Source organism: Berghia stephanieae, chromosome 14, assembly GCF_034508935.2.
Source record: "Berghia stephanieae isolate SIO BIC M18660-M18661 chromosome 14, UCSD_Bste_1.3, whole genome shotgun sequence".
NCBI classification, from domain to species: Eukaryota; Metazoa; Mollusca; class Gastropoda; order Nudibranchia; family Aeolidiidae; genus Berghia; species Berghia stephanieae.
Genome location: NC_088373.1, coordinates 19,174,285 through 19,202,036, shown reverse-complemented (window position 1 = coordinate 19,202,036; position 27,752 = coordinate 19,174,285). Strand labels below are relative to the sequence as shown.

The 27,752-nt window shown below is 37.0% G+C and overlaps 3 protein-coding genes across 6 annotated transcripts in view; 1 reads left to right on the top strand and 2 right to left on the bottom strand.

The window, feature by feature from the left end:
- The first annotated feature begins 34 nt into the window (after nucleotides 1-34).
- LOC144959781 (uncharacterized) lies at nucleotides 35-12,479 on the top strand. Of its 3 annotated transcripts, none has more exons than XM_078892521.1 (5): nucleotides 35-144; nucleotides 3,939-4,062; nucleotides 5,536-5,693; nucleotides 8,642-8,788; nucleotides 11,837-12,479. In XM_078892521.1, exons 2-5 carry the CDS (start codon nucleotides 3,961-3,963, stop codon nucleotides 12,264-12,266), a joined length of 837 nt encoding a protein of 278 aa, XP_078748647.1. In that variant the 5' UTR covers nucleotides 35-144; nucleotides 3,939-3,960; the 3' UTR covers nucleotides 12,267-12,479. The 3 variants fall into 3 exon arrangements, with proteins under 3 accessions (XP_078748647.1, XP_078748648.1, XP_078748649.1); XM_078892522.1 differs by having other exon boundaries at nucleotides 36-99; XM_078892523.1 differs by having other exon boundaries at nucleotides 59-95.
- LOC144959527 (uncharacterized) lies at nucleotides 1,611-3,599 on the bottom strand. Its single transcript, XM_078892142.1, has 3 exons — nucleotides 3,516-3,599; nucleotides 2,519-2,689; nucleotides 1,611-2,330 (listed from the first exon to the last, which is right to left on the bottom strand). Exons 1-3 carry the CDS (start codon nucleotides 3,597-3,599, stop codon nucleotides 1,611-1,613), a joined length of 975 nt encoding a protein of 324 aa, XP_078748268.1.
- A 14,795-nt stretch (nucleotides 12,480-27,274) lies between the features above and the next one.
- Nucleotides 27,275-27,752, bottom strand: part of LOC144959616 (sortilin-related receptor-like) — an 84,242-nt gene continuing 83,764 nt past the window's right edge. For both annotated transcript variants that reach the window (XM_078892253.1, XM_078892252.1), the window contains one exon: nucleotides 27,275-27,580. In XM_078892253.1, the coding sequence (XP_078748379.1) occupies nucleotides 27,522-27,580 (59 nt within the window). In that variant the 3' untranslated portion in view covers nucleotides 27,275-27,521. The remainder of the gene's footprint in view (nucleotides 27,581-27,752) is intronic.

Genomic DNA, 27,752 nt, shown 5'->3' with positions numbered 1-27,752 from the left:
TTGATTTGATTGTCAACATCCGGTTTCGGTTTTCGAACACTGAAAACGAAAGTAAAAATAATAGGTTGTCGTTTTACCTTCGTCAAGCTTACATAGTTAGTATGTAACATACTGCTCATATTTTAATCGATTCTGACAGTTGAGGTAGAATATGAATATTTTATTATAAAATGGAATCGCATTTTAGGCAATGATTTTTTTAAATACTAATTTCGCAATTAATTTTGTCACTTCGTAGATTTAACTACTGTTGAGGATGAGGATCATATCAGATCATCATCATACTCATACTCAGACTCGCCAGTTTATACTTATGCAGTCCACTCCGGATAATCGCAACACCTTTGGGATCAGCGAAGATGTTGCGATTAACCAAAGTTGAGTTTCCTGTCCACGATTGCAACATTTTACACTAATTTACACGTATATGTGGGTGGTAAACTCAAACAAGAAGTGGTTGTAAAACATTGTTCTTAGTCCACCACAAAGCAATTTGTTGATTGAAACAAAAAACCATATGGCACACCTGTATAGATTTTGACAAATAAAAGCAGCTATGATGCAAGCCGACATCTTATTCCTATTTGATTAACTTTCACTCTTTTGTTCTCAACATTTGTAAGAGTCAAAGAGATTAGCTGTGACTGTGATTATGAGAGACAATAAACTCTCACTAAATTTAAACCTGTTGATCAGAATGCACTGCTGACAATCCCCAAAAAATGGATATCATTGCTCAGTCTCTCCTTACAACTGTCATTGTCTGCCTGTTTTCTAGATCATGTACAGCCCTTTCGCCTCCTATATCTAATGATCACAGAAAAGAACGCACAAAGCAATACTGCAAAGCTCTACCCTCTTTTGTCTCTATTAGTAGAATGGTGACACACTACTGTAGTATAAAACTCTGACCACTCTCGATCCTTCAACTTGTCATGATTTCACCCATGATGAAATTTAATCATGAGATTTGTTTGATTGATTTCTTGAATTTGCCACTTTTTGAGGTCGAAAATTTGTTGTGATTGCGATGTCACCCAGTCCAATACCACAAGAAATAGAAGTGGGGACAGCAAACAGCCTTGCCTAACTCCTGATGTAATGTCAAAATCCTCTGAGAGTCGAGCATTATGGATGACTTGGCAGGAAAACCCATTATAAAGTCATTTGATGATATTTATAAATTATTTCTGGCACCCCGTAGTGGAGAAGGATGTTCCAGATGCTTTCCCTGTCTACGCTGTCAAATGCTTTCTCAAAGTCTATAAAGCATACATATAGGGATGATTGCCACTCAATCGACTGCTCAACAATGATTCTTAGAATTGCAATTTGGTCTGTGCATGACCATTCTTTTCTGAAGCCTGCCTGCTCATCTCGTAGTGCTTTGTCCAAAGTAACTTTCATCCTGTCAAGCATGATTCTTGTGAGCGCTTTGCTTGGTATGGACAACAAGGTGATTCCTCTCCACTTGTCACACTGGGACAAATTGCCATGTTTGGGTAATTTTACTAGCAGGCCCTTCTTCCAATCAGATGATATCTTCTCATTTGTACAGATCAAGTTGAACAGGTGGTAGAGTTGATCCACAATTATGTTTCCACCCTCTTTCAAGCTTCAGCAGGGATGATATCTGTGCCAGCGGCTTTTCCATTTTTCAGACTGCCAAGTGCCCTTCGGATCTCCGCCTTAGTGATTTCACCTGTATTGATATTGAGGGGTTCTCCAGGGTTCAGGTGTGGTCTTAGTACTGGGGGTGGTCTGTTGAGCACTTCACAGAACAAGTGTTCTTTCCATCGTTTGAGTTGCTCTTCTATTGATGTGATTAGTTTCCCGTCTTGGTCTCTGACAGGTCTATTTGGATTGTTTTTCTGATAGCTCAACAATCTGGTGGTGGCGTAGAGGGTCTTAAGATCTCCTTTCCCTGCAGCTTCCTCTGCTGTATCAGCATTTTCATTTACGTAGGACCGTTTGTCTGTCCGCAGCTGTTTCTTCACTTCGTTGGCCACTGTGGTGTATCTGGTCGCTGCCATTTGCTTTTGGAGTCTAGTTTTCGCATTGTTCATTGCATGTTTCTCCCTTCTCCTTTCCTCTAATTTCTGCCACGTGTCCTCTCTGATCCATGGTTTCTTTTTGGGTTGTGGTCTTCCAAGCACCTCTTCACATGTCTCTGTGATAACCTCTTTCAGAGTTTCCCATGCTGTCTCTGTTTTCTTGGGCTCGTGTGTTTGAAGCACTTGGAGTGAAATCTTAAATGTTTCTTTAGTGTCTGGTTGTTTCAGCTTGTTGATATCATATTTTACTCGAGGGTTTTGAAGTTTTTTTTCTTGCTGATAGTGGCATCAAGGTGATGGTCTGAACCAATATCTGGCCTCGTCTAGCTCGTACATCTAGTAATGAGCTTCTGTACCGTTGTCTCACCATGACATGGTCTATTTTGGCTTTGTTTCTGATGGTCTGGAGACACCCATGTAGCTTTATGACAGTGCTTGTGTGGGTAAAGTGTGCCGCCAATTACAAGGTTGTTTGTAGTACAGAAGTCCGCCAAAAGTTCTCCATTCTCATTCATCTGGCTGATGCCATGCTTTCCCATTTCATGTTCTCTATCTACATTTGTGCCTCCAACCTTTGCATTCATATCCCCCATGAGTATTAGCATATCTCTATTTGGGATCTTATATACCACTGCCTGTAGTTGGGCATAGAAGTGTCTGTGGGGGCATAGCACATGACTAGAGACACCTTCTGGAGACTTTTCAGCCTACCCTCGTATTCAAATGAGGACAGTGGATTTAGTTTCTTAAAATGGCACCCCCCCCCCCCCCCCCCTCAAAAAAAAATCTGGCCATAAGCATCTTAAACACCCTGACATAATACCTTTTTGAGATGGTGGGTTTCATATCTTTGTCAGCTAAGAGTAATATAATATTGACTGCTACTATTTGAATATCAGTGGATATAGGGGCGGGGGGGGGGGGGGTTCATATATATGAATCCCTGGGTGGGGTTCCCGACCTCCCATAGTGGGAAGGGATGTACTTGTTCTGTCTTCTATCCACTTATATCTGTTTTCCAATTGCTTTCTGTCTTACCTGGTTTTGTCCTGGCCCTGGCTGAGAGGGAAACAGTGAAATGCTTAGTTATTGTTTTGGGAGATGATATTTTTTTTCCTTGTAAATCATCTCCCTGTTACGTATTATATTTGTTATTTTGAATGTATAATGTAATCATTTGAGTGTATTCCTCTTTTTTGGATCTTGTGCTTATGTCTGGGGAGACGTATAGTAGGTGGTCTCAAACTAAGTACATTGATGGTATGCTCTAGGAATCTACACCTGTTCCCTATTTATTCCCAGTTACCCTTTGTCTTACTTTTTCCTGGGTGCTTTAATTGTAATTCCAGAATTTTAACTATCCCATTTTCTTCCTTTTTACTGGCGCTGATGTGACCTAAATGTGTTGTAAGCACCGTTAAACACTTAAAAACAAACAAAACAATATATGAATCCATATACTTGATGGGCCAAGGAAATTCTTGACATTATTCTTAATCTCATCAGGTCTTGCTCTTTTCCCTCTTGTGGAAAACCTCCTGACATGTTCACAGCATTCATAATACGCCTCTCTGTACCCGATGTGGGATAGAACCCGAAACCGCAGAGCATCTAGTTGAACGGTGTGTTGTGACAAAGCTTCCAGGTGGGTTTGTGACGGTGCACGAATGCGGTGAAGAATTTGCTGATTGGGTTGATCGTCATAACATAATAGTGTGAGCACCATTAGAAGCTGTTGTCTCTCTTCAAAAGACTTTATTCTGTCCAGGGACTTATTCTGGCACTTTTATATTTTTAAAAATTGTTTATTATTATTTTCAGATCAAAACTACTGCTATGGAAAACGCTTTCATCCATTGTAACTTAATTTGCTTTTCTTTGCAGAGAGATTATATATAATAACAGAATGTCAGTTCCAATCTCATCGTCTGGGAAAAAGCCAGTGGCTGGCAGTCTAGCCAAAACTCTCCTCAAGAACGTGATCAGACACACAGACACACACAACAGGGTAAGGAAACGCTATTAATTTACATAATTAGGTGGTATTTTTAATTCAGAAAAGTGAGTGGAGTAGGCACTTATGTTGGTAACAACAAGAGATGAAGTGAGTAGAAAAGTGCCAGAAGACAATAGAGAATAAAAAAATTTTGCGGCTGTGATGGGGGTTGAACCCACGACCTTACTGTTACGACAACTTCGCCTGGCCTGTGAGAGCGTGACTCTACCGTATGAGCTATCCACGAGATTTTTAGATAATTGACTTCATGAGAGCAAATCAGAAAAAAAAAACGAAAATAAAGATGGCACCAATGTAAATACTGCATGTAGTAAATGCCCAGTAAATGGTATTTTTTTAAAACAGTCCTTCAGAGCCATCAGGCCCTTGGTGCTGCAGTTAATCCCGTAGTGCTAAATGGACAACTACAAAAAATTGCTTGCTACCCTTTGGATAGAATGCTAGTCTATCTAGTACTTTCTGCGAGATCTAACAGATCCATCTACCCAATTACACCTGGGTGGACAGGGGGTCAGACTTCACTCGGGATGGATCTGGAACGCTTTGTGTTTGAAGCGAGTGCTCTACCAAATGAGCTATCGGGACCCTCAAATTGTATTAGAACAAGTATTATAACGTTTTACTGTGATTAAAACCGTCATAGCAAATCAAGAAAAAGAATCACAAAATTGTCATTAAAAAATACACATTCTTACAACATTTGTCACACCAGACTGTAAATCAGAATTTTTAAAAAACTAATTGATTACCTGCCATAGTGGGCAGGGGGGTACATACTGTGTATTCTATCCCCCTGTATCTGATTTCCAACATGCTCTCTGTCTTTGTCTTGGAATGAGATTACCTGGTTTTGTCCTGGCCCTGGCCGGATACCCTAGCTGGGAGGGAAACAGTCGAATTTTGTAAGAGTTTTGGAAGCTGATTTTTTTTTTTCTTGAAAATCATCTCTCTGTACTTTATTTTGTATTGTTTACATATATATGATTTGCAAACATGTGAGTGTGTTCCTCTTAGCGGGGACATGTGCTTGTGTCTGGATGAGACTTTTAGGTAATCTCAAACTAAGTACATTGATAGTGTGCGCTTGGAATCTACATCTGTTCCCTATTTAATTCAATTCTCCTTTGTCTTACTTTTCTTTGGTGCTTTAATTGTAATTCTAGAACTTTTTACTATCCCATTTTCTTCCTTTTTACTGCCACTGATATAACCTTAATGTGTTGCAAGTATCATAAAACCCCTAAAAACAAACAAACAAAATTTTCACCTTCCGACTGATTATGTAATTCACAGAGACATATGTCACACCAGAGAGAATAAATCAGCATTTCTTTACCTAATTGATTACAACACTTTTTTAAAAAAATAATTTTTGCATGTGTAAAGAGTGATTAGACCAATGGAAAAACTCTCACCATATTGAATATCATTATAATATTGTTATTGTTATTTTTTTCTCTCCAGTTGTTGGAAGAAACTGAAATGTGGAACATGCACACCAAAATGAAACAGGGTGGACACATTAGCACTAGCACTGACAATGAAGGGAGACAAGACAAAGGACATGGCGATGAAAAGATTGATATATCCCAAACTAAAAAATCATTTTTATACGATGATAGGTTTGTTCTGTTTCTCTTCCATTTCAATCGAGATGATAGACTCGATGATAAGAAATGTAAAAATCTCCACTTTGATCTAAAATGTTTATCTTTTCATTTCAGTTGGATTTTTTTTTTTTCAGTTTTGTTTAATTATTTATGTATTTATTTCTGTTTTCTTTGTTTTGTTTTTTGTTTTAATTCTTTTATTCTTTTTTGTTACAATTATTATTGGTTTTCTTTTTTAATTGATTCCAATAGCTCAGTTTGTAGAGCACTCGCTTCAATTTTCTTAGAATTTTTGCACAGTGCTCAAGTGGATGGATCGACGAATTGTCTCTCAATTGTCAGTAATTACTCTCACCTGCCCTCTTTATTCTGGTGTGTTTGGAAACGTATTCAATTCTGGCTGTAACCCGTGACAGATGTACAAAGAGTGTTATTTCAAAAGATGACATTTGGCTGTTTGGGATAGAAATTCGATTTCATCAAAAGAGAAAAAAAAAATATCAACTAACAGACGGTATTGTGCATGGGAAATCAGTCAAAACTGAGCTTTAAGACTTAACCTATTTATTTATTTCTCTTAGTTCAGCGGCTATGTGGTCTAGTGCTATGACACTCGCTTTTGGATCGGAAGGTCCTGGGTTGAGTCTCGCTTTGCGCATAGTTGAGTCCTCGGAAAAGACTCTTTAACTCACATTTTCTCACCATACTCAGGTGTAAAATGAGTACCTGGCTGTTAACAGCGTTGTCTGTGTCCGAAAAAAATGATAACATCGCCTAACAGGTGTCATGTCTCGTTCTACATGTTACGTGTTGCTGTTGGTCAGGGACCATTTGTAATGCGCTTTGAGCATGTTTGGTGGATATTGCGATATATCAAAGCTCAGTTTTTTGGGAGTTTATTTTTAGTTCACTTTAGTAGTGCAATCAATACATTTTGCCTTCAAGTGTGGATATTTTAACCACGTTGAGCATTGTTGATTTGTTAAAACTGTACTTTAAGACTTAGCTCTTTCGGCGTCAAGGTTATATTCGCATTTCCATCACAAAATGGCTGACACCTGATCGAGGCAGCATGAGAATGACAAGCTAAGACAAAGTGACATTCGAATTCGGCACAAAATCTCAATTAAAATACCCTCCTGGGGCCAAATTGAATTTTCTGATGAAAGAAATGATACCATTGGTTCAATTTATAGTAGTTTGTAGAAAGTAGGATTGGATTACATTATGATTTTTGCCTTACAAGACTGGATGCACTGTGCGGCCATTGGCCAGTAGAGCAGATTTTGCTCTGGCCGCACAGTGCGGCCATGGCACTGAAAGAGTTAACATATTTATTTATTTATCTTAGTTTAGAACTTATAAAAGGGAATGGAGAACATGCGGTGAAGATCCTACACTCACTATGCTACAAGATCTGGGAGGCAAGTCAATGGCCAGAGGAATTGAAACAACAAGAAATTGTAATGCTACATAAATCAGGAGACACAAAGGAGTTCAGCATTTACATAACCACAGCACGCCTTAGTCATGCAAGTAAAATCATGCTCTATGTCATCCTAGAAAGATTAAAAGTTAAAATAGAATCAGAACTAGCAGAGGGACAGGCAGGTTTCAGACCAGGAAGAGGTACTGGAGACATGCTCTGCGCACTTCAAGTCATCAGAGAAAAACTAAATGAAATTCACAAAGAACCATACATCATCTTTATAGATTACAGCAAAGGGTTTGACAGTGTTGAACATGAACAACTTTTTCAGACCCTACACGACATGGGTTTCCCATCACATCTTGTTGCCCTCATACAATCTTTATACACAAACCAAGAACTTAGAACTCGCTGGAACAACAAACACACCAAATACTTCACAATAGAAGCAGGTGTAAGACAAGGTTGCATTCTGTCACCACCCCTATTCAGCACATACACTGAACAAATAATGAGAGAAGCAGCTGATGAAAATTTTGGAATTAAAACAGGAGGTCGAATAATATCAAATCTCAGATATGCAGATAACACCGCAATCCTTACTAACAACCACACAGAACTAACAACTTTCATTAATGATCAAAACAACACAGGTAAGCTTAAAGGCCTAAAACTAAATACCAAAAAGACAAAATACATGCAAATCAGAGAAGTTAAAGATCAAGCCATACTCATTAAAAGCGAAGAGATTGAAGGTCTGTCTCATTTTAAATATTAAAACGCAAAATAGCGATTGCTCGATGGATATAAATAACAGAATTGCAATGACAAAGAAAAGAATGACCTCTCTAATTAATATCTGGAAAGCCAAATCCATAGGACAAAATTTGAAAATAATATTAGTAAAAGTATTGGTGTGGACAGTGATGACCTATCACCAGAAGGGTGGACTCTCAAAGACAAGGACATGAAACGTATAAACTCTGCTGAAATGAAATGTGGTTTTACAGAAGGATGATGAGGATAAGCTGGAGGGATAAAAGAACAAATAACAGCATATTGGAAGAGCTGAAAGTCATACCAGAGCTATTAAATGTAATCGAAAGGAGAAAACTCAGTTTATTTCCGGTCATATATGCCAAAACCCATGCACGCTGATGAAAGATGTGATACAGTGGAAAATGGAGGGCAAACGAAGAAGGGGAAGACCTAGGCCTACCTATATAAAAAACATTCTAGAATGGACAGAGATGAATGGAAGGGATCTATATGATACCGTCAACAGACGAACAGAATGGGCGGACTTTTATCATCACGACGCTGGATAGTGAGTGAGTGATCTTAGTTTAGCTGACTATGCAACCAATAAATATCTCTTCAATTGTGGATATTTAGACTGAATTGGGCGTGATTAATTAATCAAAACTGTTCTTTAAGATTTAACATATTTATTTATTTATCTTTGTTCAATTCAATACAGAAATCAATATACGTTACTTACAATTACGGGTATTCAAATCTCTTTATTCAGAGAAAACACTCGTGGCTCTATCGGGCTTTGGTATAGAGGAGCAAGAAGGGCCCACATGGACGATACTGACGATACAAAAGATAAAAAAGATGAAAGCACTTATTGGTTACGCCAATTGTACAAAGCCGAGGCTGGAGATAAAGACAGGTAAATCTTTGGTGATGATGGTGATGATGATGATGGTGGTGATGATGATGATGATGGTGATGATGATGATGGTGGTGATGATGATGGTGGTGATGATGATGATAGTATGTATGAGTTGCATTGTACATTAGTACGGCATCTCTAAGGTGCTATGCTATATCAGCATAAAAGTGTCACGGACACAGGGAATCCACATATTGGGACCAAGCACGTCTGTTCCTGGCTAGAGTCACAACTTCGTCAATGGGCATAGAATCCAGCCCATGTAGTAAAGTGCCTGCTGGTCTCGTTGTCGAGCTTTTCAAGAAGGTAATAAAAGTTTGACGCAGGAGATGATGATAGTAATAATTGTTATGGTGTTTTGTAATCATTATTACTTAGTTCTTGCCCTTGGTGGTTTTAGTGCCATAATTGTATCTGCATGAATAACGCACAGAATAACATTTAAAGCGATGCCAAAACTTTGGTTTCACCAGTAAAAAAAAAAAGTCTGCGCCCAAAAAAAATTTGGGTTAAGGGCAATTTCTATCAGGGGGCAGTGTGGCTCAGCGGTAAGGTCTTTGCTTCGTGCCCAAAAACTATTGAGTTCGATCTCCCGCCGCTGCACTGTGTGTCCTTGAGCAAGTCACCTCGCCCTTGCTGAATTAACGGCGCTGCACTGTGGCTGATGCCTGGTTATTCCAATCCTCTTCCCTTGGAATAGACCATAGAGACAAATTTCCCCTATGGCATGAATAAAGGGAATTTTATTTTTTATTTTATTTATTTATTTATTTTTTAAAATTGTGGTGAGGACATGATATTATTGTTCCAAGGATGTCTATCCCCTAACACCTCAAGTGTCATCACCAACATCACAGCATCATACATGCCGAATCTTACGAATTTTTCGTAATTTTACGAATTTAAGACAAATGTCATGGCCAAATACGAATTTTTATGGAAAATTACGAATTTTTAATTCTTAGTAATACTTAATTAATAATAATGATAATAATGAGAAGAAGAAGGAGAACCACTACTACTACTACTACTACTACTACTACTACTACTACTACTACTACTACTACTACTACTACTACTACTACTAATAATAATAATAATAATAATAATAATAATAATAATAATATTGTGGTTGTTCATACACAATTTCAGAAATTACGAATTTCCTTGTCAAAGTAATAAAAATTGACATAAAAATTACTAAATTTGAAGTTTTCAATTTGGCAAGTCTGCAGCATCATTTTCACTGTAACTCCCAATTCCGTCGTCATCATCATCAGAACAGCCGCAACTACATCCACCTCCACATTATTATCACCACAACAGCAGCACCATCACTGCGTCTATCATCAACATATTTTCATTACCACAACCACAACCACCACCGCCATTGCATCATTTCTTTAATAAGAGAAAGCTCTTGTGACTCTTCAGAGATTTGGAGGAGAGGAACAAGAATTGCCCAAATGGACACTACCACTACTACAACAACAACCACATCATCATCATCATCATCATCATCACTACCACTACTACAACAACCACCACCACATCATCATCATCGCTGCCACTACTACAACAATCACCACCACATCATCAACCACTACCACTACTACAACAACCAACACCACATCATCATGATCACTACCACTACTTCAACAACCACCACCACATCATCAACCACTACCACTACTACAACAACCACCACCACATCATCATCATCATCACTACCACTACAACAACAACCACCACCACATCATCATCATCACTATCATTACTACTACAACCACCACCACATCATCATCACTATCATTACTACAACAACCACCACCACATCATCATCATCACTATCATTACTACAACAACCACCACCACATCATCATCACAATCATTACTACTACAACCACCACCACCACAACAGCATTATCATTATCATTACTACTACCACCACCACCACATCATCAACCACTATCATTACTACAACAACCACCACCACATCATCATCACAATCATTACTACTACAACCACCACCACAACAGCATTATCACTATCATTACTACTACCACCACCACCACATCATCAACCACTATCATTACTACTACAACCACCACCACATCATCATCATCACTATCATTACTACTCTAACCACCACCACATCATCATCATCACTATCATTACTACTACAACCACCACCACATCATCATCATCACTACCACTAGTACAACCACCACCACATCGTCATCATCACTATCATTACAACCACCACCACCACCACATCATCATCATCATTACTACTACAACCACCACCACATCATCATCATCACTACCACTACAACAACCACCACCACATCGTCATCATCACTATCATTACTACTACAACCACTACCACATCATCATCATCACTACCACTACTACAACCACCACAACAGCATCATTACTACGACAACCATAACAACCACATCATTGTCACTACCACCACTGTTAATTCTTACTTAATTTGAAATTAAAGAGCTTTGAGATGGCATTTGGCATTGTGTGAACATGTCTTATAAATGTAAATCCCGTCTATTTTCAACGACATGATATAATATAACCACAATACCAAATACCATTTGAAAGTTTAAAAATTCCTGTTTCGGCATTGAATTTTTTAATATATTTTTTTTTAAACAGCGCGATATCCACTTAACATGCTCAAAGCGCTTTACAAAGGGTGCCCTGGCCAACAGCAATGCTTTACATGTAGTACTGAACATGATGCCTGTTAGGCGATATTACATTTCTTTTTGGGACAGAGACAACGCTGTTAACAGCCAGGTACTCATTGACTTTTACACGTTCTGATCACATTACGCGTGAAAAATTCTAGCCAGCATGAAGAATAAAAAGTACAGATTTTCTTTGTTTAGAACCAAGCTGTTCGTAGCTGGGCGGAGTGACATCAGACTATTGAATCTTATTGTCAATTGATGTGTTCATTCATATCTTTTCTATTGATTTTTTTGTTTTGATGTTTTTTTTTTTGTTTTTTTTTTCCATCCACAGATGGGGCCATACCGGCTACAAAGAGCTTTACCCACAAGACTTTGATAGTAATTCAGACACAGAGGATAGCAGTAGTACTAGCAGTGACAGTGAGAGCAGCGATAGTAGTAGAAGCAAGAGTCGAAGGCGCAAAAGGAAAAGGTCAACCTCAAGAGGAGATCACAGAAAGATTAAGAGAAGGAAAGAGGAGAGGGAGGCAGAGGAGAAGAAGAGGGAAAGGAAGAAGAGAAAGAAGAGGAAAGATAAAGATGAAAGTGACGAGGATAGGAGGAGGAGGACAAGTAGGGGTGATAGTGATAAAGACGGGAAAAGGAGGCAGAAGAAGGTAAAGGAAGTGAGGGAGAGAAAGAAGACGAAAAAGAGAAGGAGATCGAGTGATGATTGGGATAGCAGCACTGATGATCAGAAACGGAGACGGAGAAAAAAGTAGATAATTTTAATTTTGTATAATTCTGTGTTAAGATGTGTATGTGTATCTGTTTATCAGTGCGACTGTCTCAAGAAGAAAGAATATATCATGAGAGATTGTGTGTGTGTGTGTGTGTGTGAGAGAGAGAGAGAGAGAGAGACAGGGAGGGGTTGAATGAAAGATAAAGACAGAATGGTACTTGATATATAAATAAACGGTGCCAGATCTCCGAGATATTACCAAATTCCATTTTTTTCTTTCTACTAATAGGATTAGACACACGATGGTCTTTCTTTGGTTGAAATTCCCCTCGTATTTTGACATCTTGTTTGTTTTTAAGGGTTTTACGGCGCTTGAAACACATTTAGGTTATATCAGCGCCAGTAAAAAGGAAGAAAATGGGATAGTAAAAAGTTCTAGAATTACAATTAAAGCATCCAAGAATAAGGCAGACAAATGGGAATTGGTTCAAATAGGGAACAGATGTAGATTCCAAGAGCACACTATCAGTGTATTTAGTTTGAGATCACCTCATTTCATCCAGACACGATCCTGACCTCCCATAGCGGGCAGGGAGGTACATACTGTGTCTTTTCCAACATGCTTTCTGTCTTTGTCTTGGAATGAGATTACTTGGTTTTTTCCTGGCCCTGGTCGGAGTCCTGACTGGGAGGGAAACAGTCAAATGCATAGTTATTGTTTTGGGAGATGATATTTTTTTCCTTGTAAATCATCTCTCTGTTATGCATTATTATATTTGTTATTTTTAATGAATAATGTAAGCATTTGAGTGTATTCCTCTTTGTTGGATTTTGTGCATGTGTCCGGATGAGGCATACAGGTGATCTCAAACTAAGTACATTGGTGGTATGCTCTTGGATTCTACATCTGATCCCTATTTGTTCCCAGTTCCCCTTTGTCTTACTTTCTCTTGGCTGCTTTAATTGTAATTCTAGAACTTTTTACTATCCCATTTTCTTCCTTTTTACTGGCGCTGATATGACCTTAATGTGTTGCAAGCACTGTAAAATCCTTAAAAAAACAAAATCATCCAGACACAAGCACAGGTCCCCACTGAATACATTCAAATGTTTACAAAGCATATATAATACATAAACAAAACATAATACAGTGCAATAACAGAGAGATGATTTACAAGGACAAAAATATCATCTCCCAAAATAATAACTATGCATTTGATTGTTTCCCTCCCAGCTAGGACTCCAGCCGGGGCCAGGACAAAACCAAGTAATCTCATTCCAAGACAAAGACAGGAAGCATGTTGGAAAACAGATATAAGGGGATAGAAGACACAGTATGTACCTCCCTGCCCACTATGGGAGGTCAGGAACCCATCCAATTTTGACATCTTCGTGACAACTGATCTTCATATATGTCTATTATTATATGCCACCGTTCATCACAATTTATTTGAGTTGATAAAGGATAATTGTATAAACAGGGATGACCTTTTGCGGGCTATATCCAGATTATTGGGTAATTATAATAATATTTCATATCAACGATCAAAATTGGTCCCGCTATCAAGTCTGTATGTGCACTGCACGCAGATGATTCTGAACATCAAATGTAAATTAACATTATCTTTATGGAACAATTTTGACACCCAACTCTATTATTTTTTTAAGAAAATGGACATGAGCGTATTGTGAGTTAGCTTCGAGAAGTTCAACTTCATCCACAATTGGGTCATACGTTGATGTTCTTATATGGCGTCTGAGGTATACAGGCCCAGGCGATCAAAGCCATGAGGGCAAGGAGTTGACATCAGTAGAGCGACGAGTATGTTGGAGTATGCGTTCATGCAGTGTAGCATTTGTTAGTTTCAGTGCAAAGATAAAGAAGCGAACGAACAGAGTGCAGGGAGTCCTGTAGAATCAGTTCCAACTGGTTGATAGACAGTGACAGTCCTTTGGATTTGAGAGAGAGAGAGAGAGAGTGATTGCTTTCTATATTGTGTTGTTGAGTTGTTCCACTTGCCCATTCCCTCTAGGGTTATATGGAGTTGATCAGCTAGTTGTAATTCCTTTTTCGTGGAGAAATGACTTCAATTCCTCTGACATAAATTGACAGCAAGTACTTCCCCGCCCACTGTGGGAGGTCAGGAACCCCACCCAGGAAAGCAATTGGAAACATGTTTTTGTTTTTGAGGGTTTTACGGCGATTGCAACACATTAAGGTTATATCAGCGCCAGTAAAAAGGAAGAAAATGGGATAATAAAAAGTTCTAGAATTACAATTAAAGCACCCAAGAGAAAGTAAGACAAAGGGGAACTGGGAACAAATAGGGATCAGATGTAGATTCCAAGAGCATACCACCAGTGTACTTAAGTTTGAGATCACCTATAAGTCTCATCTGGACACAAGGACAAAATCCAACAAAGTGGAATACACTCAAATGCATTATATATTCAAAATAACAAATATAATAATACATAACAGAGATGATGATATACTGACTTACTTGACTTAGATGCCTTTCGCGTCTCGACCGAAAGATCGGGTCGCCTTGGTTGTTTCCAGTATTTCCTGTGTGAGGTGTCTCCAATATTGCCGGTCCTCTGCTAGGGTTCTCAGATTTTCAAGGTCCCCTGCCGTTATGAGACTAATGCTTTGTCCAAGTGTTGTGAGGTTTTTGTTTAGGATCACAGGGAGTGTTGTGATCGGTCTTCCTCTGAAAAGGTTCCCGTGTTTTTGGAAATATCCCGACATGGCTTGGTTAGCTGGTATGTTTTTGTCCCTGCGTAGTATGTGACCGAAAAGTTGCCATCGTTGTTGTAAAATGTCAAGGGAGATTGGTCTTTCTTTTGTGATCTTATAGAGTGATTCATTTGAGATCTTTTTTGGGTATTTGATGTCCAGTACCCTTCTTAGCTGTGTGCGATGGAAGGCATCCAGATGTTCTTCTTCGGATTTTGTCAACGCCCAAGTGCCGCAGTTATACAGAAGTACCGGTTTTACAAGAGCACGGTACAGTTTCAGTTTGGTTTTTCTCTTTATTTTGTCACCTCTAATCCATACATTGGTGAGTTTACTGAGTGCGGCGTTTGATAGCTGTTTTCTTCTTTGTTCATCCTCGGTGTCTCCAATTAGTGAGCCAACTTTCTTTGTTCTTTTCCATTCCTCTTTGTTCCTCGATATTGTTGTAAATTCGGTTTTATTGGCATTGACTTGGAGGTTATATTTCATGAGGGTATTTTGTATGATGTCTATATTTGCTGGTGTTGATCCAATAAAATCTACGTCATCTGCATAGGCGATTTCTCTAGGGATTGCATTCTCAATATGAATCGTTGGTTTTGGAATGACTTTTCGAACTTCTTTTAGAGCGTGTTCTAAGTATATTGTGAACAGAATCGGGCTCAGACTATCTCCTTGGGGGGTCCCGATGTTACTTTCGAACTGCGTCTGTTTTGTGGCCCCGTATATCCTTGGTTGTATCTTTGTGTTGCTGAGGAGAAATCGGATTATTCGGAGCTCGTCTTTGTCCACTATGTCTGTTAATATCTCCAAAAGTTTTCCTCTGTCGATCGTATCAAAGGCTGCGGACATATCGATTCCGGTTATTGTTATGGATATGTCTTCTTTGAGTGCCTTTGCTGCCAACCATTTATGTGTCCATACAACGTCCGATGTGCTTCGGTCTTGGCGAAACCCGCTTTGGCTATGTGATAGATATTTTTCTATTTTCGGTCTAATTCTGTTGAGGACAATAGTTGACAGTGTTTTTCTTATGGTATTCAGTAATGTTATTGGCCGCAGGTTGTTTACGGGTCCTTTCGTTTTTCCTGGTTTTTGTATTGTAATTAGGACACCGCTGTTTATGTCCCAGTCTTTGTGTGTTGAGAATGTTTTGTTCATTATGTTTGCAATGCTCAGATCCAGGGAGAGGGTACCGCATTTCAGCAATTCAGCGGGAATTTCATCTTCGCCTGGGGATCTGTTATTGTTTAGGCACTTTATGCTATTTCTAACTTCAGTTGTTGTGATGCGGTTGTTTAGGTCTCTAGGGTTTCCTGAGAAGGGCGATATTTGTTAGACTTGTTTGTGAAATTTCTGCTAGAAGTGGTCAGTTACAATGTCAAGGATATCGTTGGGATTTGTTGTCTGTTTGCCAAATTTATCCTGTAGTTTTGGGTTCTCGGATGGTTTTCGGTTCAGAGATTTCGTCGCTTTGAACATAGACGATGCGTTATTTTTGGACTTTTCTATGTCTTCCACTTTTTTGTCTAATTCCTCGTTTCTGTGTTTTATTGTAAGTGATCGAATTGAATGCAGTATTTTGTTTCGTTCCGTTTTCAGGTTTATTATTTCTTCCGAGTCTTTTGTGTTTTGTATCCTGATCCTAAGTTCTTTTTGTTGCCGCGATAGATCGTTAATAGCGATGTTAGGCGTTCGATTTGGTTTGTTCTTAGTTGTATTAATAGAGCCTGCACTTTCTTCCCCCGCATATTTCATTGCCGCTTGCGTCTCTTTCCATTCATTGTTTGGATTGCTGTTTTGCTTTATTTTCCATAGACTTGAGTTAAGTTCATATTGGTAATGAATGCGACATTCTCGCTCATTTACTATTTTTGCCGTGTTTATTTTGACTGCCGTTTTACCTTTCTGTCTTCGTTGTCTGTACACATTTATGTTGAAATTCGTTTTTACAAGTTTGTGATCGGATGTTAGCAGTGTACCACCGTATGATCGTGAGTTGGTTGAGTAGTGTTTATGGCGGTGTCGACATATGATATAGTCTATTTGGTTGTGTATTGTTATCATTTTGTCTTGGGTTTGGTCTTTCCTTTGTCCTACCCAGGTTGTCTGGTGTCTTGATGGGTGGTTGAAAGCACTGTTTGTTATGAAAAGTTTTCTCTGTTCACAGAACTGGACTAATTTTTCTCCATTATCGTTACGTTTTCCTTTTGAGTATGATCCTAAACATAGTGTGTCACTGTCGAGACGTTTTCCTACTTTGGCATTAAAATCTCCAGCAATTATTAATATTGATTTGTTTCCTATTTTGTTCAGTGTATCGTCTAGGTCTTTGTAAAATTTATCAGTTTCCTCTGGGTATTGTTTTGCGCGTTGACTTGTTGGTGCGTAAACATTTACGATTGAGATAGTGAACGTCTTCTTACCGTGATCGTCTTTGTTATTGTTAATCTGGTTCTTTGAATTGATCTTACACTTAAGCTCAAGAACACATATTCTGTCCGAAACATTCCATTCGTCACTAGTCAAATCCCTGCAGTTTTTATTTATGAGAAATCCACCACCATAGTGAGGTGAACTGGAAGCAAAGCACAGCAGTCTGTGACCATTTATTGTTTGGTCGACGCCATCTTGGATCTTCGTCTCTTGTAAACACAACACATCGATTTTATAACTTTCTAAATCTTGACACAGTTGTTCCTTTCGAATGTTACTTTTAATAGATCTTAAGTTAAAAGTTTCAATATTAAGATTAGTCCACATCAGGTAAAAATTAAAGATTCCACACAGTGAATAAATGGAAACATAAGACTATCCACTGAGCCGAAGCTCAATGTCAACAGGTGTCAGCGATGATGATATACAAGGAAAAAAATATCATCTCTCCCAAAACAATAACTATACATTTGACTGTTTCCCTCCCAGCCAGGACTCCGACCAGGGCCAGGAAAAAACCACGAAAAAGACAGAAAGCATGTTGGAAAACATATATAAGGGGATAGAAGACACAGTATGTACCTCCCTGCCCACTATGGGAGGTCAGGAACCCCACCCAGAATTGGAAAACAGATATAGGGTGATAGAAGATACAGCAATTACCTCCCTGCCCACTATAGGAGGCCGGGAACCCCACCCAGTTATTTTAAATCAACAACAATCAAATTATATGGAAATTGCATAAAGTAAAATGAGTCACAAATCTGAGAAAATGTAAATACATCTAAATAATTTATTCTCCTCATTTTTAAAAAAATTAGTATTTATTTTCAATCAATATGAATCAAACATCAAATACACTTTTGGTAAACAAACACTTCATTCAGTATAATTAAACAAAAACTGCAATATAAGCAAACAAACACTGCATACACTCCAGCACGGTTTCCTCGAACTCCTTGGGACATGAAAAAACGTTTCAGGAAACTAGTTCAAGGAAACTGTACATTACCAGGGCGTTGATGGGGGGGGGGGCAGTGTGGCTCAGCGGTATGGTCTTTGCTCCGTACCCAAAATACCTATTTCGAATATCCAGTGTTACGTGGTCGTCTGCAAGCCACCTCTCCCTAGCTCAATTTGCGGCGCTCTGCTGTGGGTCGACACCAGGGTTGTTTCAGTCTTCCTTTTGAATAAACCCTAAGATAAATTTCCGCATGGGGGTGAATGAATAAAGGGAACTTTATTCTTATTTACTTTATTGATATGCTGTGTGTTTTGTGTGTGTGTGTGTGTAGATAGATAAACACGATACACACATAAGTAAATGTCAATATCACAGTAAGTCATCAGTCGAATTCACTGCACTGCACGCAATTTTTAGAAAAACCAAACCTTTAATTCATTTTTTTTTACGCTGACGAGGTGAAATTAGTTCGATGAAACCGTGTTTGGGGTAAATATTAGTTCGAGGAAGGAATGGAACGATAACAAAGAATAATAAGGAAAAAAATTGGGACATTTCAATGAGTTTTATGAACCTTGTGTTCGAGGAAACCATGTTAGAGTGCATAATAAACCAAACATAAAAAGCTATTGGTAACGAAAATCAAACATATATAATTATAATTTATTGAAAAAGTAGAAAAAAGTGAGTTATGGTTAAAGAAGAAAAGGAAAAAAAATTTCTTCCAGTTACAGGTTGATTTGTTTTGTTTTGTTTTTAAGGGTTTTACGACGCTTGCAACATGTTTAGGTCATATCAGCGCCAGTAAAAAGGAAGAAAATGGGTTTGTAAAAAGTTCTAGAAATACAATTAAAGTACCCAAGAAAATTTAAGACAAAGGGGAACTGGGAACAAAAAGGGATCAGATGTAGATTCCAAGAGCATAACACCAATGTACTTAGTTTGAGATCACCTTTAAGTCTCATCCGGACACAAGTACAAAATCCAACAAAGAGGAATACACTCAAATACTCACATTATACATTCAAAATATAATAATACATAACAGATGATTTACAAGGAAAAAAATATCATCTCCCAAAACAATAACTTTGCATTTGACTGTTTCCCTCCCAGCCACGAACTCCGGCCAGGGCTAGGACAAAACCAAGTAATCTCAATCCAAGACAAAGTTAGAAAGCAAGTTGGAAAACAGATAAAGGGGGATAGAAGACGCAGTAAGTATCTCCCTGCCCACTATGGGGGGTCAGGTACCCCACCCAGATCAAAGTACTTAGTTTGAAATCACCTAAAAGTCTCGTCCAGACAACAAGGACAAGCCCCCACTAAGAGGAACACACTCAAATGTTTACAAATCGTATGTTAAAAGTAAAAAATAACAATACATAACAGAGATTTGATATACAAAGAAAAAAATATCTCCCACAACTAACTATACATTTGAATGCTTCCCTCCCAGCTAGGGAACGTATCCGGCCAGTGCCAGGACAAAACCAAGCAATTTCATCCCAAGACAAAGACAAAAAGCATGTTAGAAAACAAATACATGGGGATAGAAGACACAGTAAGTGTCTCCCTGCCCACTATGGGAGGTCAGGAACCCCACCCAGAAGACCAAGATAACGCAGTGAAGCGCTGTAAAATGAAGCTTTATAACGAGTTCTATATTGCAAAATGGACAGTAGCAATTGCTTGCAGCCCCTTGGGTAGGATGCTAGTCTATCTCAGCTGCCAAATCACTGCTGGATGAAGATTAGGGGTTGGAAAAAAAAATCTCAACTACACACGGAATCCCTATCCGTCCCTCTGATTGTGGGGAGTAGGTGCTCGACCACCTGAGGTATCGGGGACGACTAATGTTTGTTTATTTTAATGTTAGGGTTTTAAACGCCTGCATCACATTTAGAATGTAAATTGTCCGGTAAAAAGGAAGATAATTAGATAATCAAAAATAAAAAAATGTCTAGATTTACGATTAAATTTTAAAAAAGAGAAAGGGGAATGTTCAAGTAGGGAACAGATGTAGATTCCAAGAGCAAAATTATCAATGTGCTTAGTTTGAGATCATTAACAAGCCTTATCCAGACACAAGCACATGATCCGACTAAGAGGAATACATTCCAATGCGTACAAATACATATTATTGTTATATATTCAAACAAAAAATAAAACTGTAACTAAAAGAGGGATGACTATTTTGTTTTTAAGGGTTTTACGGCGCTTGCAACAAGTTTAGGTCATATCAGCGCCAATAAAAAGGAATAAAATTGGATAGTAAAAACATTCTAGATGTACAATTAAAAGGGCTTGAGGAAAAAGTAAGACAGAGGGGAATGGTTCAAATAGGGAACAGATGTAGATTCCAAGAGCACACCATCAGTGTACTTAGTTTGAGAACACCTAAAAGTCTCATCCAGACACGAACACAGGTCCCCACTAAGAGGAATACACTCAAATGTTTACAAATCAGATGTTAAATTTTTTTTTTTTTTAAGCAGTACATAACTGAGATGATTTACTATACTATAACTATACATTCGACTGTTTCCCTCCCAGCCAAGGACTCCAGCCAGGGTCAGGACAAAACTAAGTAATCTCATTCCAAGTCAAAGACAGAAAGCATGTTGGAAAACAGATACAAGGGGATAGAAGACAGCAAGCACCAAGTGGGCAGGTCGGGAACCCCACTCAGAGAGAGATGACTTAAATCCTTTCCTTTCCACCCATAGGAAAATCGTCACATTCGTCACAATGTAACCCACAATTTTCTCATTCCGATTTCTCTTGTCTCCATCACAAAATTTAAAGAAATGCTTTGATTACAGCTATAAATGCTAAACACTGTGTTGTAGAGCTCACTTGGTACTTTTTTGTTTGAGTAAAAAAAGTCTATTTTTGTGCTGGGTAGGTGTGAATTTCCGGGGTAAATTCTAAAAATAACTGGCAAGGAGAGTTAACAGAAAAATTATATATATATATATATATATATATATATATATATATATATATATATATATATATATATATATATATATATATAGCCTATATATATATATATATATATATATATATATATATATATATATATATATATATATATATCTTCTCTCAAAACTAAAACTGTACATTATTTGACAGTTTTCTCCTCGTCCCAAACATTCCGGCCAGGGTCTGGACAAACCACTAATCTCATTCCAAGAAAAAGACAAAAGCAAGTTGGAAAACAAGATATTGGGGATTCAACAAGACGCATCGAGTGACCTCCCTGCCCACTATGGGAGGTCAAATCCACCCCCCCCCCCCCTGCCCCCTCCCTAGTGGGACCACTCACTAACAGACAGAATGAGAAAAAGTCATTTCCCTATTCCTTAGTTCTAAACATTATTTAATCGGTATTTTCTTGGTCTTGCTGGCCCCATGAACAAAACACTCCCCTTGGTCAAAGTCAAAGTCAAATCCCACTGCACACATTATATCTGGAATAAATTTAACACACTCAAAAATGGATGAATTGGAAAAAAAACCAGAAGGAGTCCTTCAGAGCCGGAATTTATCCCGGTTTCTATAAAGCGTGAAATTGACAATGGGAATTGCTTGCAATCCTTTGGATAGGAGGACACTGGTCTATTGCAAAGTACTTTCTGCCAGATCTAAACAGACCTAGCTATCCAATCACTACTGGGTGGACCAGAGAGTCGAGAGAAAAAAAAACAAATCTCGACTTCACCTGGGATCGATCTCGGTCCTTTTGCGTGTGAAGTGAGTGCTTCATCAACTGAGCTATCAGGACTGCCACGAATTGAAAAAGGGTGTACAAAATAATGAAGTTGTTAAATGAGATTCATAAAAGATTTCACAGCTGTGGGTCTGAGTAATTTCTGGCAACCATAAGATGATGAGAACAATTGAAATATAAATACAAGCATTAATAATAATAATGATGATGACGATAATAATAATAATAATCATAATAATAATTTTAACAACAATAACAAAAAAACAACTACAATAATAAATAAAAAGCATGAATCAATTAATCAGTCAATATTGCTTTACATAGTCAACATTCAACAGATCTGAAGTCCAAAGGGGAATGTGCCGTTATCAATACTTAAAAAAAAGACTATCAATTACTCGAAAATCTGAAGATTAGTGACGCCCAATAGTTCTGTCACCTGAGACAACCCAAATTAAAGTCTGTTTCCACAGCAGCCCTATATAAATATTCCTATCTATCAAACCAACTGAGTGTCACTGTCAATATGTGTTTATCAGTGGGGGGAGGGGGGGGGGGAATCAAATCTAACACTCACTGTCTCAAAACGGTTTTATGAAGGCCTGACAATAATTCTTTAAAATTCAGAGAGTTACGACCATTTTTGCTCAAATTTCTGAACTTCATGAACATCTCATTAAAACTCTTTGAAAATGAAAGATCATGTCAGACAAAATTATTCTAAGGATTTTGATGTGTTACTTAATCACTATGGGGGAGGGGGTACCCTGTTGATTTTTAAAGATAACTATAATGACTACAATTTTTATCTCCTAAAAATACGATTTTCAAATTATAACGTAGGCATGTCTGTTTGTTTGTTTCTAAGGGTTTTATGGCGCTTGCGACACATTAAGGTCATCTCATGGCCAGTAAAATGGAAGAAAATGCGATAGTCAAATTCTAAAACTACAATTAAAGCAACCAAGAATAGCTAAGACAAAAGGGAATTGGTTCAGATGTAGATACCAAGAGTACTCGGTTTGAGATTACCTAAAAGTCTCACCCAGACACAAACACAGTATCCCACTAAGAGGAATACACTCAAATGTTTACAAATTATATGTTAAAAATTAAAAATAACAATATATAACAGAGAGATGATTTACAAGGAAAAAAATATCGTCTCCCAAAACTATTAACTATACATCAGACTGTTTCCCCCCCAGCCAAGGACTACGGCCACGGTCAGGACAAAACCAAGTAATCTCATTCCAAGACTGATACAGGGGGATAGAAGACACAGCATGTACCTCCCTGCCCACTTTGGGAGGTCAGGAACCCCAGCCAGAATTCAGATCCGTATCAAATGAGAATTATGGCATCTTACAGTCAATACAGAAATTCAATAAATTCGAAATCAGACTTGCATAATAAAATATATTATTTTAGAATCTCAGTTCGACATATTTTACACATTAAAAATTATATTGTTATCTTGTTTACACATGAAATGGAATGTTTTAATAGTTTTAAAATTTTCATCAAATTGATTTAATTGAAAATTAGGAAAAAAGATATTTTAAAATAATAACAATAATAATAATAATAATAATAATAATTATAATAATAATAATAATAATAATAATAATAATAATAATAATAATAATAATAATAATAATAATAATAGCAATAATAATTAAAAAGAGAAGAAGAAAAAGAATATTTATGATGATGATAATAATAATAATAATAATAATAATAATAATAATAATAATAATAATAATAATAATAATAATAATAATAATAATAATAATAATAATAGTGAACAAATAAATTATTCATACCAATACGATGAGATGACACATTGTATTTTTATCTACAAAAGTAAAAAAAAAACAACCAAAGGAAAGTCAAACTTGCATAAGAAAACAAACAAAATATAGAATTCACATGGAATATAAGCGTAATCTTTATATAAGAGTCTAAAAACAATTCTGTACCATTTTCCTCTCACTAATAATCTTCCAACATTTTAAAGTCGAATCAACACAAGTTGGAAAAGGTGATGAGATTGTCGAAGGGTTTACGGATGTTTAATTTATTTCCAGCTTAGAAAGATTGCGAAAAAAGTGTAGGCAGTGAAAGAATTTAAATTTTTTAAAATTTGCTCTTCTTCAGCAAAACATCAAAAACAAAAGGGGAATAATTCGAATAAAGTCGAGATCGACAGGAGAAATGACTTTACATGATGCATTTCGATTCTAATTATTTTTGTTGTTGGCTGAGAATGGGTTTCGAGGCCAAAATATTCCATGCTTAGAATTTTGGTCTTTATTTAATACTTTTATATTCTTTCTTTGTTCCAACACTCTCTGTCCATCCAGGCATAGATAGGGAATTCTCATCTTAAGTGGTAAAATTAAGTAGTTTCTATATAATATAATAAACCATAATATAGAAACTAAACAAACAAAAACCAAAAAAGTGCCTCCCACAAGGGGGATTATTTTCCAGTTTCCCCTCGTATAAATTATAGTCTCTTTACACTCGCGTCTCTCCAATCCAAACACATCCATATCCAGCATTTTTTGTCCGGATTACAGAGTCATCCATCCGGATAGTGAAATCAGTCCATAAAGGCTACAACAAATAAAGAAGAAAATAAATATGTTCCCTGGCAACCAGTCCGGATAATGGAGAAATCCGGATTGTGGATTCTGGATTAGAGAGACGCAAGGGTATCTTGATCCAAAACAATGACACCTACTTTTAGTTCACTCAATCCTGGAGATTTTTGCTACTTTTCAAAATTGGAAAAAATGTATTAAAAATGAGCTTGTACATAGATTGTTGTATTCAACTACCATTAACATGTAAAAACTAAAAAAGTTAGCATTGATACTACGCCTATAATTTGTCTCAGAAAAATAAATGTAATAAATAGGCATGGGGTAAAAGTAAAAGTAACCGGGGTAGACTATGAATCTAGTCTGTGTTAGGTCTGAGTGAGTTAAAAGAAACGGTTTGAAAATATAAAATCGAAATAGATTAACAGCTTAATAGAAAACAAAATCATTTTCAGACTCCATATGAAGATTATATAAGGCAGAAATTTGTAGCTGTGCTTTAAATATCAATTGAAAAAAAAAAACAAAAGACAAAAACAAAAATCTGGAATAAACTTATGAATGAAACAAACAAAAGAATGTACAATATATTGTTAAGAGCACGCATGAGAAATGTTTCATAATATGACACCAAATAATTTTCAACATCGCGATATTTAAAAACGTGTAAAACAGAGATATCACAAACTGTTCATATTAGAAGAAAGAAAACACCCCAATCTCCTTTGTAGGCAATCAGATTTCTGGAACGTGATTATAAATATCATTGTCATTCTGGTTTTCATATCAAATGTAAAAAGAAGGGAAAAATGTATTGATCTACTGAATCGGGGGGATGGGGAGGGGGGGGGGGGGGGGGGGGGGGGGTCATATCATAACACTCTATGCTTCAAGCAATTAGATACTAAGTGGCTAGAGGCTGTGGACTGTAAAAAGTCAGGAACAAAAAGTGGGGGGGGGGGGGGGGGTCATATCATAACACTCTATGCTTCAAGCAATTAGATACTAAGTGGCTAGAGGCTGTGGACTGTAAAAAGTCAGGAACAAAAAGTGAATAAAACAGCTTCGAAAAAAAAAAAAAACCCAAAAAATACTAAAACACAGACCATTTCGGGCTCAAAATCCTTTTTCTTCCAATAATAACAACAACAAATTAAAACATTAATTAATCGCTTAAAATCCAGACAGATGGCCGAGAATTATTTGGCACGGCTGTCCACTTGTTCTTTTGGGTTTTTTAAGGGTTTTTTAAGGGTTTTACTGCGCTTGCAACACATTAAGGTCCTATCAGCGCCAGTAAAAAGGAAGAAAATGGGAACGTAAAAAGTTCTAGAATTACAATTAAAGCACCCAAGAAAAAGTAAGACAAAGGAGAATTTTTTCAAATACGAAATAGACGTAGATTCCAAGAACACATTATCAAAATACTTAGCTTGAGACCACCTAAAAGTCTCATCCAGACACGAGCACAGGTCCCCACTAAGAGGAATACACTCAACTGTCAGATATAAGTGGATAAAAGACACAGTAAGTGCCTCCCTGCTCACTATGGGAGGTAAGGAACCGTACCCAGCCCACTTGTTCTTTATCGAAGCTGCTGTATTCATTTTTGTTCATTACCGATTACGTCAAAAAGCTGATTCTTGGATTTCAAGATGTCTCGTTAAAAAAATTCCTATGAGGACTTTGAAAAGTCCAATACTTGCTCTATACCACTAACTACTGAAATTTGCTTTTATGCTTTAAAATGAGAATCTGTAAAGTTGCTTCTTTATTTTGGATCAAAGTTTTCATGTTTATTTAACATTAATAAGGAGATTTGGGGAAATTTTAGGAGATTCTAGAGGAACCAATCCTTGGAAGAGATTTTCAGGAGATTTTATACAGTTTTTAGTTTTCTTCTCAAAAGATTTCAGAGATTCTATAAAAATCTATTCTAAGAGATTTCATATTATTCTTGAACGTTTTCTTCTGAAAATATTTTAGAGATTCTAGAAAAAGTTATTCACGAGATTCTTGAAAGTTTTTAGTTATCTTCTCAAAATATTTTTGGAGATTTTAGAAGAATTTATTCTCAGAGATTCTTGAAAAAGATTTAAGTTTTCTTCTCAAAAGATTTTAGAAGATTCTAAAAGAATTTATTCTCAGAGATTTCAGGAGATTATTGAAAGGTTTTAGTTTCTTCTCAAAAGATTTTGGAAGATTCTAGGAATATTTATTCTTCTGAGATTTTTTAGGAATTCTATACAAACATTTTTCTTTTGAGAGATTACAGGTGAAAATTACTTCTTCTTCTGTGAGATTTTAGTAGATTTTAAGAGATTCTTGAAAGTTCTTTTTCTTCTGAAAAGATTTTTAGGAGATACTAGAAGAATTCATTTTTCTGAGAGATTTAAGGAATTCTTTACTAATATTTTTATCCTGAGATATTTTAAGAGATTATAAAAATAAATCTTCTGAAAGAAATTTCAAAATCGCGGAAATTATAAGAGAAATTTAGGAAATTATCGTTTTTTTTTGGGGGGGGGGGGGGTTTTGTTATTTTTTAAATTCTTAATTGAGATTTTTAGGACATTCTTATTTTCCGATTAAATTTACGAGTGCTTTGACCTCCCATACATTATTATTCATCATTACGGTAAACATGAGAAATTATCACAATACGTAAGCATCATAAGGTCAGATGCTATGTTTGGTAATGTTGTCAAATTCAAGGTGAGCATAATTTGTTTCTCTTTCTTTTCTTCTTTTTTTTTTTTCTTCGGTTTGCTGCTAGTTTCCCACCGCCATTTCCCGTCCTGGTCCTGCCTTCATCCGATTACCAGCGGCTCGTCATCGGAGAAACCTTGTATAAGCGGCTCGTCCCCATCTGAAATAAATTTTTTTTAAAGATTAGTAAATCATTAATTATATCGAATGTGCATACATGCACATGTTTGAGTGTGTGTGCTTTGAACTTTGTGTGTGCTTCGTGTGCATGTTTGCTTTGTATGTGTCGAAATAAATTAGCAATGTACATTGTCGCCTCACCTAAATTAGGA

Bases quoted from the DNA above. Each gene is read 5' to 3' on its own strand.
- LOC144959527 (XM_078892142.1), bottom strand. From the start codon at position 3,599: ATGTCAGGAGGTTTTCCACAAGAGGGAAAAGAGCAAGACCTGATGAGA. The intron at 2,690-3,515 runs GTATATGGATTC...GCCCAACTACAG, and splicing joins GAATTTCCTTGGCCCATCAA to GCAGTGGTATATAAGATCCC. The intron at 2,331-2,518 runs GTAATTGGCGGC...TGCCACTATCAG, and splicing joins TCTGTACTACAAACAACCTT to CAAGAAAAAAAACTTCAAAA.
- LOC144959781 (XM_078892521.1), top strand. From the start codon at position 3,961: ATGTCAGTTCCAATCTCATCGTCTGGGAAAAAGCCAGTGGCTGGCAGT. The intron at 4,063-5,535 runs GTAAGGAAACGC...TTTTCTCTCCAG, and splicing joins ACACAGACACACACAACAGG to TTGTTGGAAGAAACTGAAAT. The intron at 5,694-8,641 runs GTTTGTTCTGTT...CTCTTTATTCAG, and splicing joins TCATTTTTATACGATGATAG to AGAAAACACTCGTGGCTCTA.